Source organism: Micromys minutus (genome assembly GCF_963924665.1).
Source record: "Micromys minutus genome assembly, chromosome: 20".
Taxonomy (NCBI): domain Eukaryota; kingdom Metazoa; phylum Chordata; class Mammalia; order Rodentia; family Muridae; genus Micromys; species Micromys minutus.
Window position 1 is genome coordinate 29,087,119 of NC_137955.1, and position 26,591 is coordinate 29,113,709.

The 26,591-nt window shown below is 44.1% G+C and overlaps 1 protein-coding gene across 3 annotated transcripts in view; it reads left to right on the plus strand.

Annotated features, from left to right (window-relative positions):
- The window catches only part of DROSHA (drosha ribonuclease III), a 103,745-nt gene that overhangs the window by 4,885 nt on the left and 72,269 nt on the right, over nt 1-26,591 (plus strand). For all 3 annotated transcript variants that reach the window (XM_080933899.1, XM_080933898.1, XM_080933900.1), the window contains exons 4-11: nt 1,164-1,997; nt 4,556-4,648; nt 8,866-8,976; nt 9,227-9,458; nt 12,030-12,171; nt 14,278-14,432; nt 17,626-17,706; nt 24,145-24,231. In XM_080933899.1, coding sequence (XP_080790025.1) covers nt 1,164-1,997; nt 4,556-4,648; nt 8,866-8,976; nt 9,227-9,458; nt 12,030-12,171; nt 14,278-14,432; nt 17,626-17,706; nt 24,145-24,231 — 1,735 coding nt within the window. The remainder of the gene's footprint in view (nt 1-1,163; nt 1,998-4,555; nt 4,649-8,865; nt 8,977-9,226; nt 9,459-12,029; nt 12,172-14,277; nt 14,433-17,625; nt 17,707-24,144; nt 24,232-26,591) is intronic.

The window sequence follows — 26,591 nt, forward strand, 5'->3', positions numbered from 1 at the left end:
GGGGACCAAGGGTTCAAATACATGAACAAACGGGGGGGGGGGGTAGGGTGGGGAGGGGTTTTCTCATTCCAACCACCACACTCATGACTCGCTTTAATAACACCCGAGACTTACTTTATTCCTAGTTACTTCTTCAAGCTCCAGCCTCCACGTAGCACCACAGGAATATAGGTTTTGAGGAAACAAAAACATTCAGTCCATACCATCATTTTGAGGAAGTCTGAGCATGGAAAAAGGCAGTGCAAAGCTGAGGGAGAACTGGAGGCCAAGGCAAGCATTGCATGGTGAATAGACTGGGAGATAGCAGGCAGAAAGTGGTACCCTAGTCCCAAGGATGTGTCTGGGGATGGAGCCCTAGGTGCTTCTAGCAAGATAAGCTTTGCTAGGAGCAGGAAGTTGGGGATGGGGTTGGATGCAGATGAGTTTGGTGAGTTGATAACAGCATCAGTTCTGATGGTGTTGGTGTTTCTGTTAAAAGAAGAGGTTACTGTAAACGAGGAGGAGGGGTTGAGATGTGAGGAAGGATGCCCATGGATGGCACGCGGCATCCGTGGTGGTCTGGAAAGTAAACTGCCTGCTGGTGGGTGCCAGGGAGGTGTTGGCAGAAGCTGACTGAGATAACATGGGCACTGGCCTGCCCATTTCAGTGGCGTTCAGCAGTCCTGTTTTCTGCTTGGCCTTCAGGGAATGAAATGTTGGCTCCTCCTGGGTCTGAGGCTTTGCCTGGTTCTGTGACTAAAGCAGAGTGGATCAGAGCTACTTCGGTTGTTTTAACAAATGAGCTGTTAAGATGCTGAGCAAGGTTAGAGGGAAAGAATAGGACATGAGTGGAGAGGAGGAGGGACAGCTGTCGGGTCCAGGGGTTGGCTGTAGTGGTGGGCTGTGTGGAAGAGATGAGAAAGAAGAGCTGGCTTTAAAGATTTTAGGACAGGAGTTTTTATATGGATTGAATATTTTGGTGCTACTGATTAAATGCCTAGGGGCTCATCTGTGTAGTTAGGTGTTCAGGAAACCTGTTTGCATAGTGTTTGCTGAGTGGTGTGTGTGTGTGTGTATGTGTATGTGTGTAGGTCACAGGACAGCTTGCAGGAATCACTTCCCTCCACACTGTGGCTCTTGGTGAGACCAGTGTTGTGATTTCTCCTTTTCTTTTCTCTAAAAAGTCACAGAATGTCGTACCACCCAGGACGAGGGTGTCCCCGGGGACGAGGAGGACATGGAGCCAGACCCTCAGCACCAGCTTTCAGGCCCCAAAATCTGAGACTTCTTCACCCTCAGCAGCCTCCTGCACAATATCAATATGAGCCTCCGAGTGCCCCTTCTTCCTCGTTCTCGAACTCTCAAGCCCCCAACTTTATGCCCCCACGACCAGACTTTGCACCTTATCCTCCACCAGTTGCACCGTCAGCACAGGGCCCTCTCCCATCCTGCCCGGTTAGGCCTCCCTACCCCAACCACCAGATGAGACACCCTTTCCCAGTGCCTCCCTGTTTCCCACCCATGCCCCCTCCAATGCCTTGTTCCAATAACCCCCCAGTCTCTGGGACACCTCCTGGACAAGGCACTTTCCCTTTCATGGTCCCCCCTCCGTCCATGCCCCACCCCCCTCCCCCTCCCGTCATGCCGCAGCAGGTTAATTATCAGTACCCTCCGGGATACTCGCACAGTTTCCCACCTCCCAATTTCAACAGTTTTCAGAACAACTCCAGTTCCTTCCCAGCCAGCGCTAGTAACAGCAGCACTCCTCATTTTAGACATCTCCCCCCTTACTCACTCCCGAAGGCTCAGAGTGAGAGACGGTCCCCCGAAAGGCTTAAACACTATGATGACCATAGGCACCGAGATCACAGTCACGGGCGAGGTGAGAGGCATCGGTCCCTGGAGCGCAGGGAGCGCGGCCGCAGCCCCGAAAGGAGAAGACCGGATAGCCGCTACCGCTCTGAATACGATCGGGGGAGGACGCCACCCCCTCGCCACCGCAGCTACGAAAGGAGCAGGTGAGCCCAGGCGCAGAGTTCCTTAATGGAGCTGCAGAGGCACCGACACGGCGTGTTTCTGTCTGCAGACCAACTAAAGCTTGTGCACTTTTCTCCCCTGGAGTTTTGAGTCAGTGTTTCTCGGTAGCCCAGGTCGTCCTGGAACGGTTCAGGGAAACATTCCAAAATGCCCGGTGTAGACCACTGTGGCCTTTTCCTCTTCATGACACTGCGCAGAATTGTTTTAATTTCTTTCATATTGTCTTAAGCCACGTTTTGCTCATCGTGGTCACCTTCAGGTTGCTCACTACTGACCTGAGAGAGCTGTTCAGGGTGCTGTGACACCATTGCCTTGGGAAAGCGAAGCAAGACTAAAGTGATCGTCTCCAAATAGCTTTAGCCTGTTTTCCTGCGCTGAAATGTTCTCATGGAGGGAAGTTGTCTTTGAAAAATACTGTTAGTTGTAGATTTTTTTTTCTAGTACCAAATTTTTCTAAATTAGAAAAAAAAAATCTTTACAGGAGGTAATGTGTCCCAGTGCTTAAAGAGGGCTGGGGAGATGGCTCAGCGGTTAAGAGCGCTGACTGCTCTTCCAGAGGTCCTGAGTTCAATTCCCAGCAACCACATGGTGGCTCACAACCATCTGTGATGGAAGATAGTTACAGTGCACTTATATAAATAAAAAATAAATCTTAAAAACAAAAACAAAAAAAAAACCCAAAAAGCTTAAACAATTTAGGGGAGAATGGTTTATTTCGGCCTCTGATTCCAAGTTATAGTCCATCACTGTGGGAATACGAGGCAGGAACTTGAAACAGCCAGTCACATCATATCCATGGTCAGAGCAGAGACCATGGAACGCTTACATGCTTTCCTGTGCCCCAAATATAAATAGCAATAAATAGATGTTGTTCCAAGGCAGACTTTGCAGAAAGAGTTCTATGTCCTTGTTACCATCAAAGATCAGGATTGTTCTAAAGTGTGGGGAGAGAAACCTGGGACTGGGGTACTAGCACATGGTTCTGCAGGGTGGTCGGGCATCGAGCCATTTTGTCTTTGGGTCCTCACTTTGGAACTAGAAGCAGCTGTCCCTTACGCTGTAGTTGAGGCTCCTTAAACTGTGGTCTCAGAAGTCTTTCAGATGGGCAGTGAGTTCCCACCTCTGGGTGTTTTATTTTGCTGGTATTCACCTGAGGATTTGTGTATTCCAGAATCATATAACTTGGAGTAATCTTCCTTGTGAATGAGGTAATCTTTAAGTGAAAAATATTTTGTGTCTGAATTGCTAAGTAGCTGTTGAATTCGACTGATTTGATTTTACTGTTTTTCCATTTCTTGGCTATAAGTGGGGGGGGGGGTGGGTAGGTGCTATTTCTGAGTTCAGATGTTTTAGATTTATAGTCTGAAGAATCAAGATGTTACATCCTGCTCAGAAAGTTTTGGAAATTGAAGATTTCAGATTTTCAAATTAAGGGATACCCAGCTTTGTAAGGTTGATAAATATTCTAATCTTGAAAGCTTCAAATAAGGGAATGGTCATCTCTCTGCTCCTCACCTCCCTTCTTCAGTTGGGTGATGACTTCTTCCTTCAGATTGCTGGCCATCTGGGTGCATCTGCTGCACACACTGGGTGCTGGCTTTATTCTAGGTCTTCACTGCATCTGTCAGATAGACTCAAGCTGATACTGTATTAAAGCTTTAGACTTTCTCAATCTCTCATTTCACTTGAGATAAATCTGCCTATTTGGGGCTCTTTTCTAGAGGAAAGTAGCGCCCATGTGCTCGAAGTCTGGTGGGTCACTGAGTACTCCCAGCTGCAGCTCAAGGGCCCTCCCTCCCTAAGGCTCAGGGCACTCTATCACCCTGCTTGTTCCTGTCTTTGTTGTAAGACCTTTAGTCCGAATTTATTCGTTAAGTCAATGGCTTTCTAGAGGCCAGTAGTGAGAGGGTTCTTTGGCTGTAGGTTTGCTGATTCAAAGTTCTTGAGAAGATGAGAGACTTGTGTTGAGTGCTGTACTGACTGGTTTTGTGTCAACTTGACACAGCTGGAGTTATCACAGAGAAAGGAGCCTCAGTTGAGGAAATGCCTCCATGAGATCCAGCTGTAAGGCATTTTCTCAACTAGTGATCAAGTGGGGAGGGCCCAGCCCATTGTGGGTGGTGCCATCCCTGGGCTGGTAGACCTGGGTTCTATAAGAAAGCAGGCTGAGCACGCCAGGGGAAGCCAGCCAGTAAGTAACATCCCTTCATGGACTCTGCATCAGCTCCTGCTTGGGTTTCAGGCCTGACTTCCTCTGGTGATAACAGCAGTGTGGAAGTGTAAGCTGAATAAACCCTTTCCTCCCCAACTTGCTTCTTGGTCATGGTGCTTGTGCAGGAATAGAAACTCTAAGACAGGTGCTGAACACTGGGGGATAACATCCAAAACTGCCCATGGAGTGTATGCCCGTCCCTCAGTAAACTGAGGAGCAATAAGGAATACTCCCTAAAATGTTCTCAGATGTGTAATTTCTTCAGAGGAAGGTTCAGTGAAGACTTGGTGATTTTGAGTCTCTCAGCTATGTATTATTTCCTGTCAGAGAGCGGGAGCGAGAGAGACACCGCCACCGAGAGACCCGCAGATCGCCATCTCTGGAGAGGTCCTACAAAAAAGAGTATAAGAGATCTGGAAGGTAAGCGATTGTAGCAGTACCTCTTACAATTCTGTGCTTGTCCAATTCTGTCAAGTCTTCATTACAGCTCTGGCACAGACAGACCTAATGCTGAGGAAAATCTCACCAAGTGTCCTCCAATTAGAAAGTGTGTCTGTTTGTCTGTCTGTAAGTATGCATGTGTGGACCCACAGTGCTATAAAACCATGAAGTTCTCAATCTAGAGTAAAGAATATACGTCTAGATGAAAACCTGAAATTCATCATCAGTATGCTCTTCAATTTGCTTGTGTGAGGGAAAAGAGCCAAGTGTTCAGTTAGACACCTTTAGCAGTCCAGCGGCACAGTTGTGATGGCTGCAGTTGAGAACGTCATTTCTGTGTCTGAAAGGAACTCTGTGGTCTTAGATCATGGCGCTTAGGAGTGCGTCCTGGGGTCAGACAGTGCCGGCTGATGACTACCTCTCTCAGCTTTGCTTCTAGCTGAAGTCACCCGGCCTCTCTAAGCGGTAATCTTTCCATGCAAGTGCGAGTGACTCGGTTTCCCTCTTGTCTGAAGCATAGCACTCACGTTCCAAGTGAGTGCTAACCGAGTCTCCCCGTGTGAGCACTGGACTTTAAAACTAGGCAGTGAATCAGCAGAGCTGATTTAGGAAGCTGAGGGTGCTGGTGGCTCACACCCATGTCCCAACATTTGGGCGGCTGCTGACGAAAGAGGACCACTCTGAGTCTGAGCCAAGCCTGGGCTATAATGCTGAGTTTCAGACTAGCCTGGGCTGCGGGGTAAGACTCTGTCTCAAAATCTTAAAAAAAAAAAAAAAAAAGCGGGCTGGAGAGATGGCTCAGCGGTTAAGAGCACTGACTGCTCTTTTAGAGGTCCTGAGTTCAGTTCCCAACAACCACATGGTGGCTCACAACCATCTGCAGTGGGATCTGATGCCCTCTTCTGGTGTATAGAAATACATGCAGGCAAAACACATGTACACATTAAAAAAAATACATTTACCAAAAATTACAAAATGATGTAATTCTATTCTAATCCTAAATACTTGAGTGCAATGGGTTGAGTTTTAGGAAAACAAATTTATAAATTTCATAAAGCAACAGAAAACTACTTAGGCAAAAACTAATTTTTCTTGTACAAAAAGGGCTTTAAACTGTTGTGGAGCACTTGAAGAAGGGAGGCCGAGCTGGACTGCAGGGATTATCCAGATCGCAAAACCCAGCCTAGGGAAGAGAAGCTACAGGGCAGTCTCTTTGGGGATGAAAGCACCTTAGAATTAAAACAGTTAGCAAGTTGTTTTCAGTAGTGTGAGGAACAGTAATTAGGAGAGGTTTTTTATTTATTTTTTTCCCCAAGAATACATGCATAGATAGGTTAGTATTAGGAATTTTTGTGTTAAAAAAACTGGTTATCAGTATTCTCCTATTAAATATTTAGTAAGTAAAACTAGTATTTAGAGTGAAACCATTACGAAAGAATGGTCACTTATGAAAGAATAGTGATTTATTGATGAATGCGATTTATATTATCTCAAAAGAGCCATCTAAATGTTGAAACCCGGAGGTTTTCCCACAGAAAGAAACAAAGGACTACCTGTTGCTTAGTGTTTCCTGCCGGCAAATTAAAAACAGCACCATTGTGTCCCCTCAGTATTGTGCTGTCATGAATGTGATACTTACTTCTTAATAGGAGAGAGTAAAAGTCCAGGGCTTTTTGGGAGGACAATCCCATGATCTTCTGGGAACCCAGCAGTGAAAGGTGGTGTGGAGCAAAAGATGGTGTGGAGCGGACTCAGAGACATTGTACTGAGGCCTGAAGGTGCAGGGTAGGGAATGCTGTGCTAGTCTGCAGCGGGAGTGATCCGATGGCCTAGACCTTGGCAGCGGGAGTGATAATGAGGGTAGATAATTAAGATACCAAGTCTTATTAGGACTCGAGAGCTGAATAGCCGTGTTGGAGCAGGGAAGAAACAGCAGTCATAACTCTGAGCTCTGCTGTCCCTTGTTGTGGGTAGGGGACATGAAGACAGAGATGAGAAAATCGGTTCTATTTGCGGCAGTAACATAACCAGTGTTCACCAAGGAAGACACAGACTAGTTATGGCATTGACATAACAATTGTGTGCTCCCCAAGAGGCTCGGAATGCAGCAGAGATGATGGATGGTCCATTTGCAAGAATGATCCAAGGAGTATGTCATTTTATAAGAGGGGTGGGTGGAATAACCCGAATGCGTTAAATACACGTATGCAACCATCAGGTAAAATTTAATAAAAAAATCCTGGCTTACAGCAAAGATTTGAAAAATACTATTTTGATGAGATGTGTGGAAATAGGACCTTGTGTATGTTTTCCAGGATAGTTTAAACGGGCATTAGATATTTGGAGAGACGATGTATACACACTAAGGTAATTGATCTGACAAACCTACAAAGATGTGGTGGTGTTCCCGCAAGGGAAGTGTTAACTAACCTACCATTAGGTTTGTTATGATGGTGAGCACGTAGGAGGAGGAGAGTAGACACCAGTGGTCGGTCACCCTCTAGTCCTAGCACTTCTGAGGCGGAAGCAGGAGGATCAGGAATTGAAAGCTCTGAGGCCAGCTGTGGCTACAATGAATTAATAGTCTAATTAATATTAAAAACATTAAAAATAAATGAGTAAGAATATCAAAAATACAGAATATAATTGTTATTAGTAAGTAGTATTTTAGATAACTTTTAATATGTTTAAGCTTTCTTTATTTTATTTTATTTTATTTTTTTTGCTTTTTCTTTGTTGTTATTGAGGTGGGGTCTTACTATGTAGCTCTGTCTGGCTTAAGCTTGCTGTGTAGATAACTTGCAGCGATCTTCTTCCCTTTGCCTCCTCAGTGCTGAGATTATAGGCTTGAGCCAGTGTACCCAGAGTTTCTCTGTGTAGCCTCTGGCTGGCTTTGAACTCAGAGATCTGCTGGCTTATGCTTGTGTTTCTACAGAGAACACATACTTGTTTGCTTATTTACGTGTGTAGGTATGGGGGAGGGCGTGCTTAGGTCTGTTGTGAGTATGCTACAGGGACAGTTCTCTCCTCTCAGCACACAGAATCTGGGCATCACACTTGTTGGGCTTGGCAGGAAGCACTGTTACCTGAGGAGCCTTCTAACTGGCTCCACAGGTTTCTTTTGAGAGGCACTTTTGGATTTGTGGTAACAAAGCTAATGCATGTTATAATTAATATCTGTGTCTAGAATTTATAGAAGTTTTTGAGGCAGGGTCTCAGATTTGTTCCCAGGCTGACATGGAGGTCTAGAACTTGAAACAGTCTTCCTACCTTGGCCTCGAAAGTGCTGGCGTTGCAGGCAGGAGCCATATCTTAGCTGGGGTTTCCATTGTTGTGAAGAGACACTATGATCCAGGACACTTAGAAAGGAAAACATTTCATTGGGGCTGGCTTACAGTTCAGAGGTTCACTCCATTGTAACATGGCAGCATGCAGGCAGGCATGGGGAGGAGTTGAGAGTTCTACATCTGGATTTGAAGGCAGCTGGAAGAGAGAGTGAGCTTGCCCTTCTGAAACATCAAAGCTTTAATTCCTCCTTCCCCCGCCCCCAGTGATGTGCTTTCTCCAACAAGACCATACCTCCAGTAATACCATGCCTTATTATTCAGTGGGGCCATTTTATTTAGACCACAACAACTTGCCGTGTCTGTCTCAAAATAATTTTTCACGTAAGTCTAGAGGCAAACTTTATTGGGTAGTAGTAATTTTATCAGTAGACCATGGGGCGAACATTGATTTAATAATGTGACAATTCTCACCAGCTGTCTTTTTGAAGGATTTTAGGTTCTAATTTTAATAGGCTTAAGTTAGAATCTACCCTATGGATATTTTTCTCCAAGTACATTTGTAGGATTAATCTTTATGTATTTTTAAGCCCCAGGAATTCAAGTATAGTAGATTTCGTATCCTCTTTATTAACTAAGTTAACATTAGTATTTTGAGGACCATAAGAAGCCACAGTTTTGATTGACTTGGTGTAATACTTAAGTCTGTTTTTCCAGAGCAAGGTTAGGAGTGTTTCTGCTGCTTCCTGGATTAGCTTGTTAGATTAAATTCATAGCCAAGTGCAGGCCAGGCTTTGGGAAGCTTTAAAACATTATTTTAGCAAAGTAGTATGTGGAAGATTCAAAACTGTCATTTTCTTTGATGAGATCGTCCATAAGTAGAAATATTTTCTGAGTGTGTTTTTCTTCTAGGAGTTACGGTTTATCAGTTACTCCTGAGCCTGCCGGAAGCACACCAGAATTACCTGGGGAGATTACTAAAACTACAGATTCTTGGGCCCCACCCCCGGAGAATATGAATCAGTAAGTAAGCCTGTGGTAGGGCCTGGGAATTTGTATTTCTATACAGATAAGTCAGGTGATTTGGATGCTAGCAGACTGGCATTTGGGAATCACTGGTTTAGTGAAACTTGGCATGGTGTGTGGGCGTGGTGCATTGGTATAGTGTGTGGGCATGGTTCATGGGCATGTAGGGGAAAATGCACCAGGTAGCTTAGACAATGGAATGTTATTTTCAATAACTAACTCCCCCTTCCTCCTCCCATTTTTGAAGTCGTTCTCCAAGCAGAGAGAAGAAGAGAGCTCGTTGGGAGGAGGAAAAAGACAGATGGAGTGACAGCCAGAGCTCTGGCAAAGAGAAGAACTATACGTCCATCAAGGAAAAAGAGCCAGAGGAGGTGCCTCCGGAGAAAGTCGAGGAGGAGGATGAAGAGCTTCTGAAGCCCGTGTGGATTCGCTGCACACATTCAGAAAGTTATTACTCTAGTGACCCCATGGATCAGGTGGTAGGTCTGAAGCAGGGTCCATGGGACCAGGATTTCTCCACCTCAGCAGGGTGGCATTTAGGCAGATAATTCTTTGTGGGGAGGTCCCATGGTTAGGGTTAGGGTTAGGGCTGAGACCAGAGAAGGTCTGGGAAACAGATCACATCTCAGTGGCATGTAGGAAACTCAAAGACAAAGAACTGGAGGCATGTGAGGCTCAGAGCCTGTCCTCCAGAGACATTCTTCCTCTAGCAAGCCTGTACCTTGTAAAGATTCTGTAACCTCACCAGCAGCGCCACCACGTGGGGACCAGGTGTTATACTGAATTAGGTATAAATTAGGCTCCTGTCTCATACTTGATACAAGCCAGATATAAATAAGGGTCATTAATTAAATGAATGAGTGGAACAATACCCCTATAGGTTTAGGGCTCAAGAAGTTGGCCATGTGACATTTAGTGCATGAAGTTACGTAAGGTGGCGTTTTGCTCTTTGGGAATTTGTAAGTATAGAGATGCTCCTTGACTTAGGGCAGGGCTACATTTAGCAACACCATTGTAAGTTGAAGATGTCTTAAGTCCAAGTTATATTTAAGACACCCAGCAAATTGTCAGTTAACTCTGCTCGGCCTTCAGTGTGCTCAGAGCCCTTGGGTCTACTCTGTGGTTGGACAAAATCATCTACAAAGTCTGACTTACAATGACATATTGAGTAGCTCTTGTAAAGTTTCTGAAACATGTGTCCTGGCAGCAGAGTATGAAACAGGATGTGGGCTGTGCCTTTTCGTCACGGCAGAGATGCCTGAGAGCAGCATCGCTGCCACTGCCCCAGCCTCAAGAGAAGGTCACACAGCATTTGCTAATTTGGGAAAAGATTAGAACCCTAAATATGAAATACCTTTTCTTTTTGTAAGCATTTATTGATATTGTGTATAGGTGTGGTCATGTGTGTGATCACGGGATGGCTGTGGGAGTTGGTTTGGTCCATTTGGAAGGTTGTGGGGACTGAACTCACGCTGTCAGGCTTTAAGTACCTTTACCTGCTAAGCCCTCTCGCTGGTCCCAAAGTGCATCTTCTCCTGAGTATGTATTGCTTTTGGACTGTCAGTTGCTTCTGTTGTGAGCCTTCCCTGGGCAGAACTAGAAAGGTTTCCTTGTCTTTGGAAGAAAGGGGATTGAGGAATTCATGGTGGTGGTGTGATACTTGATAAAGTATAACCAGAAGTTACACTCCTACGCTGCTTAATGTATTGGGCTTAGTTTTCTTACAAGTGTTGAGGGAGGTCACTGCCAGCATTTGGTTAGTGGCTCAGGGACAGCGTCTAATGTTGTCTTGAGAATCCTCCACAGTTTCCAAATGACACTGTGGAGGCCATTCCTACCTCTGTATTGTATGTCTGTCTGCACCCAGGATACGGAGACATGTGCCTTTTCCAAGGTCCCCTTCCACCTCTGCCAGAGCTGTGCCACTCCTGGCCATGGAATTTTCCTTCGAGGCCATGACAATGCTTAATGAGCCCTGTGGCTTGAAAAACAAGTGTCTGTGGTTTCCCAGCTCCCCGGTCAGAAGTTCAGCTTGGATTTCGTTGTCTAAGTCAAGGTGTCAGAGGAGCAGTATGTTCCTTTCTGGAGCTCTAGAAAACTCTTTTCTCATTACGTTCTGGCACTTCCCATTTTTTTGTAGCTATTGAGCGGAGGTTCTTGTTTGATTGCTCAGTATCTCCTGTGGGTTCTTCATTTTTGGTAGCCATTTGTAGTTTTCCTCATTCCCCAGACTCTTCTGTGACAGCCCTGACATTCTATCTGCCTTCTCTGCCAGAGTCAAGATTCAAAGCCAAATGCTAAGACTGCCGGTGTCTTATCGCCTTCCCTTTGAGAAGGGACTAGAAAAGATGGCTTAGTGGTTAAAAGCACCGGAGGCCCTCAGAGAGGACCAAGGTTTAATACCAGCGCCCACATGGCAGGTCACAACTGTCTGTAGGTCTGACATCTCCTGGCCGACGAGGTGGCAGGCACACACACGGTGCACAGAGAAGGTGGGAAGGATGGCAGAGCTGTCAGGGCAGCGAGAGTCTTGGGAAGGATTGATGGACAGCAGGCATTTCCTCTTCAGAGTGACAGATGAATCACAGTTTGCCTTAGTTTTATTTTTAAGTATGAAAGCTCTACTCCTTATATTTTGCGGTCATTGGGTTAAACAGTCTGGCCATTCAAAGTGATCTTTATTGTGGAAGGACAGTGGGCTGTGGCAGAGGACTCCTCCAAGCCCTGTGCTTCTTGGATGTGCTTACTGGGGAGAGAGGAGGGGAGGGGACTTTCCTTTTTGCTCCAAGGGTCATGGTAAGTTTTTAATGTCACATATAATGGGCATATGCAAACGGTTCCAATGTTGCTTGGTGTGACCAAAACGCACACTGGTAAACCACCAGGCATACAGTGTGTGTTTGATTCAGAAGCTTGCTGCCAGTGTGGGGTGTTTTCCTTTCTAAATACTGATTGCATTGGGGACTTATAAATGGCATTTTGTAGTTCAGGGTTTTTCCCTATGATGATCGTTAATATGGCTTCTCACACTGATCCTTTACTTTGCAAAGGGAGACTCTACTGTCGTTGGAACAAGCAGGCTCCGTGATTTGTATGACAAATTTGAGGAAGAATTGGGGAACAGGCAAGAGAAGGCCAAAGCTGCCCGGCCTCCATGGGAGCCTCCGAAGACAAAACTAGATGAAGATTTAGGTGAGTGGAAACGCTCTAGGCTGCCGTTCGTACTGCTCGGCTCTGGCCTTTGGGAAACAGCCTTCAGATTCCCAACTTAATATTTTCTTCTTCTTTTCATTAGCTATAGTCAGCAAATATGTGGTCTCCCTTTCTCCATCCCAGACTGTGTAAGATCTCGTTTTGTAAGGCGGGCTGACTTGTCTCATCTCTTGCAGAGTTGTCTAGCCCTAGAATCGGGAAGCACTGTGTTCTGGCACCCCTGTAGAGGAGCTGTGCCTTACGTTCTTGAACACAGGCGGTGATGCTTCTTCTGTTGCCAGGCACTGCTTTGATGAGACAGCATCACTCCGGTGTGAGTGAATCACCCCGGCCTCTGCCTACTGACATAGATTTCTTTCCCCTTCATCGTCTATGTTTTAAGTGTTCGTTCTGATGTTTGAAGTAGACGGTGAGATTCTCCCCGCCCCCTTCCAGTTTTTTGTTTGTTTGTTTGTTTTGAGACAGGCTCTCATTTTGCAGTCCAGTTAGCCTGAAATCCAGTGTCTCGCCCAGGCCAGACTTGAGCTTGTGGTCGTCCTCTTCCCTCCTTCAGCCTTCAAAGGGTTGCAGGTTACCAGGTGTGCTGATGGTATCTCTGAGAGTAGACATGCTTCTTACCACTTTGTGTCCTTGACCCCTAGCATAGTGCCGTGCTCAGATGTTACTACACTTGATCTTGGCCAGAAGGTGGGGAGGTGGGCACAGTGGGGCTTGCCGTATGCTGTCCCCTCTTGGGTCTAGCTCTCCCTTGCCCAGATTCATTTTGTCTCATGCCGTGCAGTAGTGGCAGCATTAAAGACTCGGAAGCCACATGGCCTGGCTCAGAATCCTTGTTCTCTTTACCTCTTAAGTGACTTGGGCATGAGCCTCTCTCTGAGTCCCGGTTTTCCCACTGTAAAACGTGACTGAGTGCATTGTCTAAGGTAAACTGTGTACTACTGGGTTTTCTTATGCCGCTACTCTCTGGCTCGTTTCTCAAGTTGTAACAGAACACAACACAAAGTGTACCATCATAACCATTGGGACCCTCTAGTTTTTTAGCAAGTACGTGGGTGTTGTCAGCAACCAGTTTGCAGAACTCTTCATCCTACGAAACTGAAATGTTTCCATCAAGCTAAAATGCAGACAGTCTCCCACTCCCAACCTTCATTACCTTCTGTCTCTGTATCTGATGGCTTCAATATTCATGAAGTATTTGTCTCTTGTGGCTTATTTCACACATCAGAGTTACCTGTCTCTCTTCATGTAGCTGCTTTCAGGAACTCTGTCTTTTTCTGGTTTTGTTTTGTTTTCTTTTTGAGATGGAGTCTCATTTAATTTAACCTGTCTTCAAATTCATTATGTAGCTGAGGGTGGCCTTGAACTCTCGATCCCCCTGCATCCCCTCGAGTACTGGGTTACAATTGCGATGAAGGGTTATACTCAGAAAGGACAAACCCTTTTATTTTGTTTCTCTTGCTGTTATCAAGAGAAAAAAGGATAGATCTTCAGTGTTTTCATCCTTAGCCTAGAGTCTGGCATTTGGGGTGCCTCCGTCCCCAACCAGGGTTGCTCTGTTGTGCTCAGAATCTGTCCCAGGCCTGTCTCCGGGTCTGGACTACATGGAGGTCCCCGTTCTCTCCCACCCTTCCGTCTGTCTGTCTCCTCTTCTGTCCAGTTGCTCAGTCGCAAGTGTCTGTTCTGTGAAATGCCACGGACCCTTCTGGCTCATGGTGGACTAGCTCTTTATTGAATCGATATCATTTTTACAGTGTGAAATCACTATTACTGTGTTATTTTTAATTGATATTTGTCATTATTAATTCTTATTTTCTTTATAAAATCTGTTTTTGTTTTTTTTTTTGTTTTTTTTGTTTTTTTTTTTTTTTTTTTTTTTTTTTTTTGTTTCCCAGTTACATTATGACTTACACTCTGAACTGGCATTGCTTAGCAGTGTTTGGTGCCCAGTAACCCCTCAAAAATTTCCTGTAGGAGTGAACCGGGACCCCAGCTGACCCGTACCATTAGAGGTTTAGGGCATTTGAAAGTCTCTGCAGAGCCATTTTGTTACATCCCTGAACTTTGTTTTCTCCCACCTTCTACTAGAGAGTTCCAGTGAATCTGAATGCGAGACGGACGAGGACAGCACCTGTTCAAGCAGCTCGGACTCGGAGGTGTTCGATGTCATTGCGGAGATAAAACGCAAAAAGGCTCACCCTGACCGACTTCATGATGAACTTTGGTACAACGACCCGGGCCAGGTGCGGGTGTTTTTATGTTTTTGCTCTGAAAGTTTCGGACCCACATGTCACATTTATGACTCAGGGCTGAGAGGGTGCATGCTGGCTGGTATTGGAATGGAACCTTACTCCCAGGGCTGTGAGTCATTTTTCAGAGCCGTTTCCCTCCTGCTTCAAAGTTCAGCTGCAGAGTGTGAGCCCAGAACAGCTGTTCCCTGAGTCACACTGACAGCGCCTGTGACCTTGTTCAGAGCAGCAAAGCCATGTTCTTCATCAGACTCGCAGGAGGAAGCAGAAAGGCAGGAGGAGAGAAGTGGGCTTCTCACCCGGAAGGGGGCTTGCTGCTAAGTAGTGAACAGAAGCATTCTATCCAGTATCGCTTGTTTTGTTTTAATTGGTAACAGTTGTGACTTTTTTTGAATTCTCTTCTTGGTAGAGCGCTGAAGTAAAGCCATAGCAGCTGGAACAGCTACAATTTTCTGATTATTTTGTTTTTTGAAGTAACATCCTATAAAAATTGTAAATAGGCATTCTTTGTTGTTGAGACAGAATTACACTAGTTTTGGCTGGCCTCCTGAGTGCTAGGTTAGTTACAGGCTTGGGCCACAGGGCTTGGTTCTAAACACAGTAACTTTATAACACACTTGTATCTTACAGATACACAGTCCATATGGAAATGTGCCTATTATGGATGTGATTTGTTATGTATAGTAAGACACTTCCGGACTTGCTCTGTGTGGCAATTTACCAGTTAGTTTGTGAATAAGTTCATACCTTTCGGGATTAATTAGGATTTTCTTCTGATTGTGATAAGACTATAGCTACTTTAAAAGCTTTTTAGAAATTGTTATTTTGTTTTATTTTAAGTGTGTGGGTGTTTGCATGTCTCTCTGTGTACCTTGCCGGCCTTGTGCTCATGGTGGCCAGAAAAGGGCACTGGATCCTCTGCAACTGGAGTTACATATAGTTGTGAGTCCTTGGATTTGAGTGGAGACCTTTGCAAAGTTTTCAGCGTATTTTAAACCAGGATTTTATCGCTACTCCAGGTTGACCTTGAAGCTGTGACTTTTTTCTCCCTCAGCTTCTTGAGTGCTGGCATTCTAAACAGATGCCCCCACACGTAGTGTTTCCTTTTCATTCAGACGGAGGGGTTACATGTCCTGTGATAGGATTTACACAAGTTCATAATCCGTTGCTGTTTTTTTCAGAACTGTACCGCAGCACTACAAGTTTTAGAGCACTTTTGTGTGTCTGAAAAGAAACCTTTCTCCATACCTGGGTACCTGGTCTTTTTCACTGGTGGTTGTTGTGAGTCAGGAAGTATCAGCCTTGCTGTGAGTGTGAGTGTGTGCGTGTGTGGGTGTGTGCGCACTTTCTGTTTATGCTCACTAGGGCTACATTGTTGTTACACCGTTCTGTGTGTTGTACTATGTTACACTGTCTTCTGTACTTGAGCCTTGTGAAGGGGTTCATGTAGGATCGCAGATGCTGGCGGAAGGCAAGAATGTGACTATGTGTCTGCTCCCCTGGAAGCTATGACTAGCACTAGGCGTGTGTTGTGATTTTTGATGAAACGTTATTAAGCCTCTTACTTTCCAGCTGTTACTTCAAAATACCCTAACACTATTTTTTAGGTAATAATGTTATTTTTCTGCTATGCCTCCTAGAGCTTTAGATTTCCCAAAAGGCTAAAAAGAGTTTAAGTTTTTCACTGTACTATTTCTTGCCAAACTCTTATTGAGATATTTTCATTTGTATTTTAATTGAATACAATGAATTACAAATCTTAGGTACTTAAAAAAAAATGTATCAATATATTGTCTCTCCTCCATGTCTAAAAAGATTGATTTCAGGATCTGCTCAGATACCAAAATCCACAGGTGTAGAGTCTCATGAATAAATTGTAGTATTTACATGTAAGTGACACACACCTCTTTTATGCTTTAAATCTCTAGATTATTTATAATATCTAATACAACACAATACCACCTCAGTCATTGTTACACATTTAGGGAAATGTAAAAACAAACATTCATCCTTAGTACATTTATACTCGATGAACTTCCACAACTGGTGTGCCTGCGCATAAGCCTGTGCTGTGTGTGTTTGCAGGTGAGTTCGAACACAAGCTCCATCTAGTCCTCAGGGACCTTCCACCTTTCAGGGGAAGCAGATTTTCTCATTGGCCTGGAACATGGGCCAAGCGAGCTGGTCTTTGAGCTTTCAGGACCTGCCCATCTCTACCTCGAATCATGCCATTGCTAGAGTTAAGGCGTGTGCCATCTCGCTTGGTGGGTTCCAAACTCAGGTCCTGTGAGCAAACAGCTTGTTAGATTTGAGTGAAGCTCTCATTTGGTCTTCACACACATGATCCATTCTGTCCGTTGGGCTGTATGCCCTGAGGATGACAAGTGTCACAGTCACAAGTGTGACACTGCCTTCTTTCTCTCGTGCCTCTGCTGCTGTGTGGAATAACCATTGTGTTTTTCTGTACCACTCAGCACTTGGTTTTCTTCTCTTTAGGCCTGGCCTAAGCAACCACAGCAGCTCCAGTGGGACGTCCATTTAGATGGCGTTTCCTTTTCTTTCAAAATTCAAGTTCATTTGTTGTTCTTTCTAGAATAAGTGTTACTTGAGTTCATGGGCATTTGCTATTTATCCCCTTCTGTGAGGCATTTGATATTGTTCACTTACCAAGTAAACAGAAACAAGGTGGAAAGTGGAAGAGGGTGTGTTAAAAGTGTGTGTGTGTGTGTGTGTGTGTTCTGGATACTCCTCCGACCCCTCTGCTTCATATACTTCAGTTTTTAAGACATTTAATCTGTAGGTCATCTTCAGAGCAGACTAATTCAAAGTATTCACACCTTTAGGATGTGAAATACACATCTCTCTGTGTATGACATCATTTTTGTGAAATAAGAGAAAGGCGAGAGCCCTGCGTAGGAGACAATGGGACAGACAGCTGCTGACATTGGTGTTTCCTGCTTGGCTGCACACAAAACTTGGGATTCCAGGGTTGTCGCAGCTTCCTTTTATCAGACTTGATAGGCAGTTGGCAGCTTTATTGGTTTTGGAAGACCCGTTTAATCTTCTAATCAGACAGCCTCTTCAGAGACTCAGTACTCATGACATTGGAGCACATGGTTTCGAAGGCATACTCCTGCCTTGTGTGGAAAACTCCCAGTCACACTGACCTGCATTCTGTTTCTGACAGATGAACGACGGACCACTTTGCAAATGCAGTGCAAAAGCAAGACGCACAGGAATTCGGCATAGCATTTATCCCGGAGAAGAGGTAACTGGCTTGGGTTATGATTTATATAAACACCAAGGAGTCAGAAGTAGACAGATGCCATTGTTATTCTTTTTCATTAAATGGAATAATGTCATCCAAATACCCTTTTCACATTCCCTGTTATGACTCTTACTGACAGTTATAGAGAAAAACTATTGGGCTTTGAGTAGACTGCAGAGCGTTGTCAGGGAAACTAAGAAGAGTTTGGAAGGCTCATGTGTTATATGTGCTGTCATTGAGTCTTCAAACTGTGCACACTGTGGTATTAGTTTCCAGTGTTCTTCAGAAGTGGTTATGAATTGCCCCAGGAAGCTGTGAGGTGATGTTCTCTTCCTGGGAACCTACTCTGCTTTGGACCTCCTGTAGCTCTTTATCTTCACTGTAGTACAGGTCAGAGTCTTTGTCTCTACCAACTGTGAGTTCCCATTGACTGGATGCCCCAGCCCGGGCTTCTCAGACACTCTAGGCTTGACTGAAGGGAGGGAACACTGTCGCTCCATAGCCACTTGTAACTACTCCCTTTAGATTAGTTTCCTGTGATTTTTATTTCCAGTTTCTTTTCAGAGTCACTCAGAGCTGTGAGTTTTCCTTCTAGTATTGCTTTCATTGTATCCCATAAGTTTGGGTATGTTGTGCCTTCATTTTCATTAAATTCTAAAAAATATTTAATTTCTTTCTTGACCAAGTTATCATTTTCAGCTTCCGTGTATATGTGGGCTTTTTGCTGTTTTTGTTGTTATTGAAGGCCAGTTTTAGTCCATGGAGATCTGAGAAGATGCATGAGATTATTTCTGTCTTCTTATATCTGTTGAGGCCTATTTTGTGACATTTATATGGTCAGTTTTGGAGAGTTACCATGACGTGCTAAGAAGGTATAATTTTTTTTTAGGATGAAATGTTCTATAGATGTCTGTTAGTTAATTCCATTTGGTTCATAACTTCTGTTAGTTTCACTGTGTCTCTGTTCAGTTTCTGTCTCCAATGATCTGCCCATTGATGGGAGTGGGGTGTTGGAAGTCTCCCACTATTATTGTGTGAGGTGCAATGTATGCTTTGAGCTTTAATAACTTTTTTTTTTTAAATAAATGTAGTTGACCTTGCATTTGGAGCATTGCTATTCAGAATTGTGATTTTATCTTGGTGGATTTTTCCTTTGACAAGTATGAAGTGTCCTTCCTTATTTTTTTTTTTTTATAACCTTTGGTTGAATGTTGATTTTGGTATTAGAATGGCTACTCCAACTTGTTTCTTGGTACTATTTTGCTTAGAAAATTGTTTTCCAGCCTTTTATTAAGGTAGTGTCTGTCTTTGCCACTAAGGTGTGTTTCCTGTATGCAACAAAATGTTGGGTCCTCCTTTTAGTCTGTTCTTTTTATTGGGGAATTAAGTCCATTGATGTTGAGATATATTAGGCACAAGCGACTTTTTTTCCTGTTATTTTTGTTGTTAGAGGTGGAATTATGTTTGTGTGTCTGTCTTCTTTTAGGTTAGTTGAAAGAAGATTACTTTCTTGCTTTTTCTAGGGTATAGTTTTCCTCCTTGTGCTGGATTTGTGGTCATATATTGTGTAAATTTGGTTTTGTCATGGAATATCTTGGGTTTCTTCATTTATGTTGAGAGTTGTGCTTGATATAATAGCCTGGCCTGGCATTTGTGTTTTCTTAGGATCTGTATGACATCTGCCCAGGATTTTCTAGCTTTCATAGTCTCTTTTGAGAAGTCTGGTATGATTCTGATAGGTCTGCCTTTATAGGTTACTTGACCTTTCTCTTTTACTGCTTTTAATATTCTTTGTTTTGTGCATTTGGTGTTTTGACTAGTATGTGATAGGAGGAATTTCTTTTCTGGTCCAGTCTATTTGGAGTTCGGTGGGCTTGTATGTTTCTGGGCATCTCTTTGGTTAGGTTAGGGAAGTTTTCTTCTGTAATTTTGTTGACAATACTAAGTGTCCCTTTAAATTGGGAATCTTCACTCTCTTCTATGCCTATTATTCTCGGGTTAGATTTTTTTCATTGTGTTCTAGATTTCCTGTATGTTTCGGGTTAGGAGCTTTTTGCATTTTCTTTGACTGCTCGGTCATTGTTTTCTATGGTATCTTCTGCCCCTGTGATTCTTTTTTATCTCTTGTATTCTGTTGGTGATGCTTGTTTGTGTCTATGACTCCTGATCTTTCCTAGGTTTTCTATCTCCAGGGTTGTCTCCCTTTGTGATTTCTTTATTGTTTGCATTTCTGTTTTTAGATCCTGGACTGTTTTGTTCAATTCCTTCACCTGTTTTGTTGATTTTTGTGTTTCCTCTTTAAGGACTTCTACCTGTTTACCTGTGTTTTCCTGTATTTCTTTAAGGGAATTATTTATGGCCTTCTTAAAGTTCTCTGACATCATCATGAGTTGTATTTTAAATCAGAATCTTGCCTTTCTGGTGTGTTCGGGTATCTAGGACTTGCTGTGGAGGGGGAACTGGGTTCTGATGATGCCAAGTGGCCTTGGTTTCTGTTGCTTAGATTCTTGGACTTGCCTCCCGACATCTGCTTATCTTTGGTGTTAGCTGGTTTTGCTGATTCTGACAGTGGTTTGACTCTCCTGTGAGCCTGTGTATCAGCACTACTTGGGGGAACAGCTCTCTCCCAGCAGGGTCTGGCCAGAGAGAACTGTGGCACAGGGTCAGCTCCAGGTGCAGGTGGAAACTGGACTGGTCTGTCCCAGACTGCTCCTCAATTCCTATGTCCTGAGGGCTCCAGAACAGCAATGGTGGTCTCACCTGTGCTCTCAGGTGTTTCAGCATTACTGGGAGACCAGCTTTCTCCCAGTGGGGTCTGGGTATAGAGAACTGTAGCACAGGGTCAGCTCCAGGTGTAGGCTGGCTGTTTTAGTCTCGTTAAGTGGGGCATGTGCTGTTGGCATCATGGTCATGTGAAATGGCCATCTTCTGATTGTCACATCTTCTCACGTCACTCCTGTGCCCACCCTGTCAGTTCTGGGGTGGGGTGGGGCAGACATGATTGCCCTGTCATTTTGTCTGGTACTCCTGTGCTTCTTCCAGAGTAGCTGTTCTCTGATGGTCGCCATGGTGATGAAGTCATACTCCCTCCCACCTGCCTGGTTACAAATCTCCCCCAAGACTTTTTTTCTGGATCTTTTGGTCTTTTTCCTTGTGGGCACCTGAGGCTACTTCTTTTTCCATTCTAAGTACCAGATCTGAGACACTGCTGGAACTGTTCGTCTCCTCATTGGTGTCTTTCAAAGTCATCCCAGTGAAGGACTGCAGTGCAGTCACTTTTGTATCCACCTCTTAACCTAACTTGTTTGTAAACGAGGCCTGAGCTTTCCCCTCCACTTCCAACGTAACATCCCTAGCCATCAGCTGGGGGGGGGGGGGGGATGCTGATGCCACAGTGTTGGAGCCAGTAGGGATCTGGGCCATCTGCCAGCCAGCTTGTCTGTCCCTTGTTCCTGTTGTGTGTTCTATTCTGTATTTGCCAACTTCCATTAGAATGGATTGCTGCCTGTGCCACTCAGCTTAATTGTTTGTTGGGATCGACAGAATCCAGCTTGTGATGGGCAGGTCTGGACACATTGATTTGATATCCCAAAGCCAGGCCTTTCATACTAAATAGATACCCTACCTTTCAATCCCTCACACCCACCACCAAGGCATGTAATTCTTTACTAAAGATGACCAGGCCTAGGTCCAGGGGCCAGCATTATGATTCGCCAGTGTGGGCTGCCATGGATTCTTCTTGGCACCTTTTCCTGACCTTGCCATAGGATCTGCTGAATTGTTTGGATCACAGCGACAGGAGTGCTTGTCTTTAACCTAGACATGCTAAGGGACCTTCTTGGGCCCCACTTTATACTGCAACCCTATGTGCTGCTGTGTAATGGCCAGAGAAGTCTTGGTGAGTGTGTGTTTCCTGTCCTATGAAGCTGTAGAGGACTTCCAGAGGTTATGGTTCTTTGTTCGTTGTAGAAAGGGAATGGTTAGAATAATATATCTTTTACTCTTGATGTTGTTCTGATGGTTTCTAGATAACTGGACTTGGGAATAGAATATTGTTGGATGTGGTAGGTTCTTGAAGCTTTGTGGGGTTTTTCTCTGATCCTCTGTAGTACATAATGTCGTTATTAAGGTTTCTAGTTGGATATCATAGTACAACAGAGATAATGGAGCAGTTTGGGCTGTAGCAAGTCTGGACAGTTGGGACCTCTATGAATATTACGATGGAGATATAATGTAGTGAGAAGTTCCAGTCATCAGTTTTGATTGGGATGGCGACAGACACATTGACAGGATGAGTTGCCATGGAGTTTGGTTAATGTCTCATTGAGCCACAGTGCTCCGCCCCGTGGCTGCCATCAGAGCTACTGCTTGGAAGAGATTATGGTTGCCTACTATTACTCTTTAGGATCCTTTAGTATCTACACTGGCGGATGCAACAGTGCCAGTACTTCTGTGATTCCTTGAGGATGGCACGGATCTCCCTTTTCCTTGTAATGCAATATTATTTTTGGTACATGGGCTGGAGGAGTGGTGGTTGTAATTTAAGTAGATTTTTCCTGGTCATGCTATTATGGTTGCTCTCTTTCCACATTAGGAACTAATAAGGGAATAATTTCATATGCCAAGATTTGTCAGTTCCAATGAGCTACTCAAGGGCCAGAGAAATGAGTGCTTGTTAGATCTGAAGTAGACTTACTAACCCAGACTTGGCCAACATTCCATCATACTGTCTACTCTTACTAGGTGCAAAGATAACACATCCAGTCTGTATGCTACCAATGACTATTTGGCTACTGTGGCCAATACTCATTGAACTGTCTGGATATCTCTTTCCCACTTTGTACAGTCTCAAGGAAATACCCTTAGGATCTGTTGGGAAATAGATACTCATCACCAGTTTAATCATTACAGTGTACAGGACCTTTGCTCCTGCAGCCAGATTACTTTCCCAGCCAGTGGATTTCAGTCTTAAAGTCTTGATGAAGCTTGTCCTGCCCAGGGGATAGAATGACTGCCCAGGGGAGTAACTTGCCTTTGGCCATCTGGTTCTTCGTTAGTTCTTCTGCTTGTGGAAACTGCTCACACTCTTGTTGATTGCTCATTATTTTGTACCCAGCCTTTGCAGACCACCTCCGTCAGGTGTACACACAACCAAACAGTTTGCTCAGGTCTTTCGGGTCCCCTCAGAACCGCTTCACTCTGCTTGACGGATCTCTAGCGCTTATGCAGAGGGCACTGTTATTCATCACTCAGGGCGTGGTTAAGGACTCAGCTGCCACATACACAATCCGCTCAGATGGAAAAGCATTCACTGTAGACATCCCAGGTCCACAAAGAGGTGTGCCCCGAGGCGGGTCAGTTACATTGTACTGAAAAGATAGTCTGCAACTCACAGGCCAAGGCATACCACAGCTGGTGGCTGACTACAGAAGTGGTAAGAATGTTCCTCTAAACAAGGTTTACCCTGGAGGGCATCCACGCAGGAGAACATACGTGTGGCGTTCCTCTTCTCTGCTCTGGGAGCTGTTTGTGGCCTGGTGTGGACTGCCTCTTAGCACTGGGCTCCTCACATTAAGCTCTTAAAGTGAGGAGGGGGGGGCACTAACACATTCAGGCACATCCCAGTGATGTTTGCAAGTGCTGTCTCTGGGACAAGAGCATTCTGGAAAAGCCCTCACCAGGTTATCCCAGGGTCAGATGTTTTACAGTTGTTTTTAAAGGGTACCCACCACCAGCTAAATATTCTGTGGATCTTATGGCATAGTGTCTAGAGTTAAATAGGCGCCTCAGGGCCTCATTGCCCTGGAAAGGGCAAAGAATTCAGTAAAGACTTCACAACAGTAGTTCATCTACTCTGGACTATTGGACGCCATTGCAGGTGCATCCTCTTATACAGAGACCCAGTTCGGCTGTTTGCCAAGTGGTAGGCTGTCTCTACTGGTAGTTGTGCCCAGTGGGGTCCCAGATAGGCTCTTGGATGGCAAGCTTCATGAGTTCCCCATAGCCCTCCTGGATGCTGAAGTCACTTAATTACCTATTTGTACTGAATAGAACCAGATTATACCAGTAACAGGTCCCACTGTATATACTGGAGGTCTAGTCCTGTCCTCCAAGTACCCAGCTGATGACAGATACTAAGTCACTGAGATCATGTATTTGGTGCGGGAGCAAAAGGTGTACGGACAGGTCTTGTCCCTGAACACACTGATCACAGGTCAGTCTGGTCCCACTTTCCTACTGCACATGGGAAGGTTGAGAACCGGTAACTAATTACTCATTTAGTTAATATACACTAAAGCAAGCAGTGTTTTTTTTCCTACTAGTCTGTTAAGACATATAAAAGCGGTAGTTAAATGGGAAGCTGACAGGATAGTCTGTTTTAAAAGAAAATGATTTTCTACCTAATTTGTAAAGCATTTTCATTTCCCCTCCCCACAGGCAATCAAGCCCTGCCGTCCTATGACCAACAACGCTGGACGACTTTTCCACTATCGGATTACCGTCTCCCCGCCTACCAACTTTTTAGTAAGTTACTAATGAGTCATAGTCTAGCCTAGGATGGCCTGGGATTTAGCTATGTAGCCTAGGCTGGTCTCTAACTTGCGGCATTTCTCCTGCCTTGTCTCCACAGTACTGGGATTATTGCATGAGCCATCACACCAGCCTCCACTCAGTCCTTACATCATTTTTATTTTTAAGATCATTATCTTGATAAAATTTGGCTTTATCGTGCTAATACTGATTTCAGCTTTCCTCTACCGTTTCAGTATGTCTTTTTATTTGTATTGTATTTATTTATTTGTATGGGTTCCATGCATTAGCCAAATTGATGGTAGCCAGTGAATTATGGAGCTATTCATTGGAATAGTGACGTGCGAAGAGTTAAATAGGACATTTCCACATGTTTTAAAAGTCAGTAGCAGCTTATCGTCTTGTGACCAAATCAGAAAATTCTTTGTATAATATGGCAGAATGGTAGTATGGTTAGCATACACATGTACTATGTATGTTCTAGCATCATTCTAAGTGGTTGACATGGTTAACTGATTTTACAATACACGTTTGTATATGTATTATTCATATTATCCACTTGGGGCTTAGTTAATTTTTTATAGATGAGGCTGAGTAATGGTAGCCCAGGTACTAGGTATAGTGGCTTTCAGAAGCCAGGGAGTCTGCTCCAATGTACGTGTCTGCTGCGCTCTGTTGCGTTGCCTCTCATACTACTCATGAAGTTTATTACTTGTTACATGCGCTGAAAAGTCTTGATTTCAGGATTATTCATAATTACATATTTTAATAAGTTTATTTAGCTAGACTTCTGGTGCCACCAGCTTTACCCATTTAAAGTGTGTAATTCATGATGTTGAGCATAATTACAGACTTGTAAAAGCACCACAGTCTAACTTTAGAACATTTATCCTAAAAGAAACTTTGTATCCTTTAGGTGGCAAGTGTCTGATGGACTTGGCTGGCCTATACTTTGCCTGGGGCCACATGGCCTCTGCTTTTTCTGTTTCCTTTCTTTTACTTAGAGGGTGTTTGTTTTGTTTAAAATTTGTCAGTGCTATAGCATGTGTCAGTATTTCTCTCCCCTCTCTCCCTTCTTCCCTTCTTCCTTTTATCCAACTCAGAGTCTCTTGTATACTGTACACGTGCCCTGCACAGAGGTGTGAGACTTGCATCCTTTATAGTGTTTTTTTTTTTTTTTTTTTTTTTTTTTTTTTTTAATGGTCAGGTAATACTGTGTGTGTGTGTGAGTGTTGTATGATTACAGTATGCTTCATTAATCTATTCACTCAGCTGATGGGCTTTGGGTTGTTTCTGTTGTTGGCTATTGTGAATAGTGCTGAGGGGAGTCCATGTGTGGGGCTGAGGAGATGACCCAGCAGGTGAGGGCACTGGCTGCTCTCCCAGAAGACTCACTTCTGGTTCCCAGCACCCACATTCCAGCTCACAGCCATCTGTAACTGTAGCTCTAGGGCACCTGATTCCCTTTTCTAGCTTCTCTGGACAGCAAGCATACACACGGTATACACATGAAATAAAATAAAATAAAATAGGAAGAAGGAGGGACTGGGGGAAAGGACAGGGAAGGGGGAAGTAATAGTTATTACTATAATTAACTATAATTATATTGGCTATCTTTTGGGTATATAGTTAGGACTGAGGTTGCTAATGTGTATGCTGACTGTTTAATGCTCCGAGGAACAGCCTATCGATCAGAATGGTTCTTCTGCTCATTATTAATCCTTGTTCATCAGAATCTTCTCATTACATTTAATTTAGTTGTATTGGGTCACTCAAATAGAAAATGACAGTTACATTGACAAAAGGAAAATGTCTATAAATCCTCTTTAGTTGGCTCCAGCTCTCATGTAGATAATTTGTGAAATAATGATGTTTGGTATCTAGGTAAGAAGCATCTTTTACGCAGCCAATCTTTATAATTTTCTGCACATTCGGCATTTAATAGCAAAAGAATTGGCTATTGAGAATGACTTATGAGGGGGAGAGTCTGTTGTGCTGAGATTGACATTTAGATCACGGGTTAGATTCTGTTCCCAGGTAACTGAAGCCTTTGGCATTGCCTGGGCCCCACTCTTCTGCAGGGTTTGGTGGGTTGTCTTCTCCTTGGGGATGGTGGGGACCCAGCCCTCAGGGTCCTCCCTAGGTTGTTTCTGGTCTCCACTCTAGCACTGCCAACCTGTTTGTTCCAAAGTACAGTTCAGGGAAGTGGAACCAGCAGTGTTGTAGAAAAGGAAGCTACAAAGTAGCCTTTACTTTTCTTGATGGTGTCCACTAGAAACATTGGTTATTTAAATATAAAGGGTGATAAGTAACACCTGAAGCCAGGGGATTTCAAATGAATGTATATTAGTATA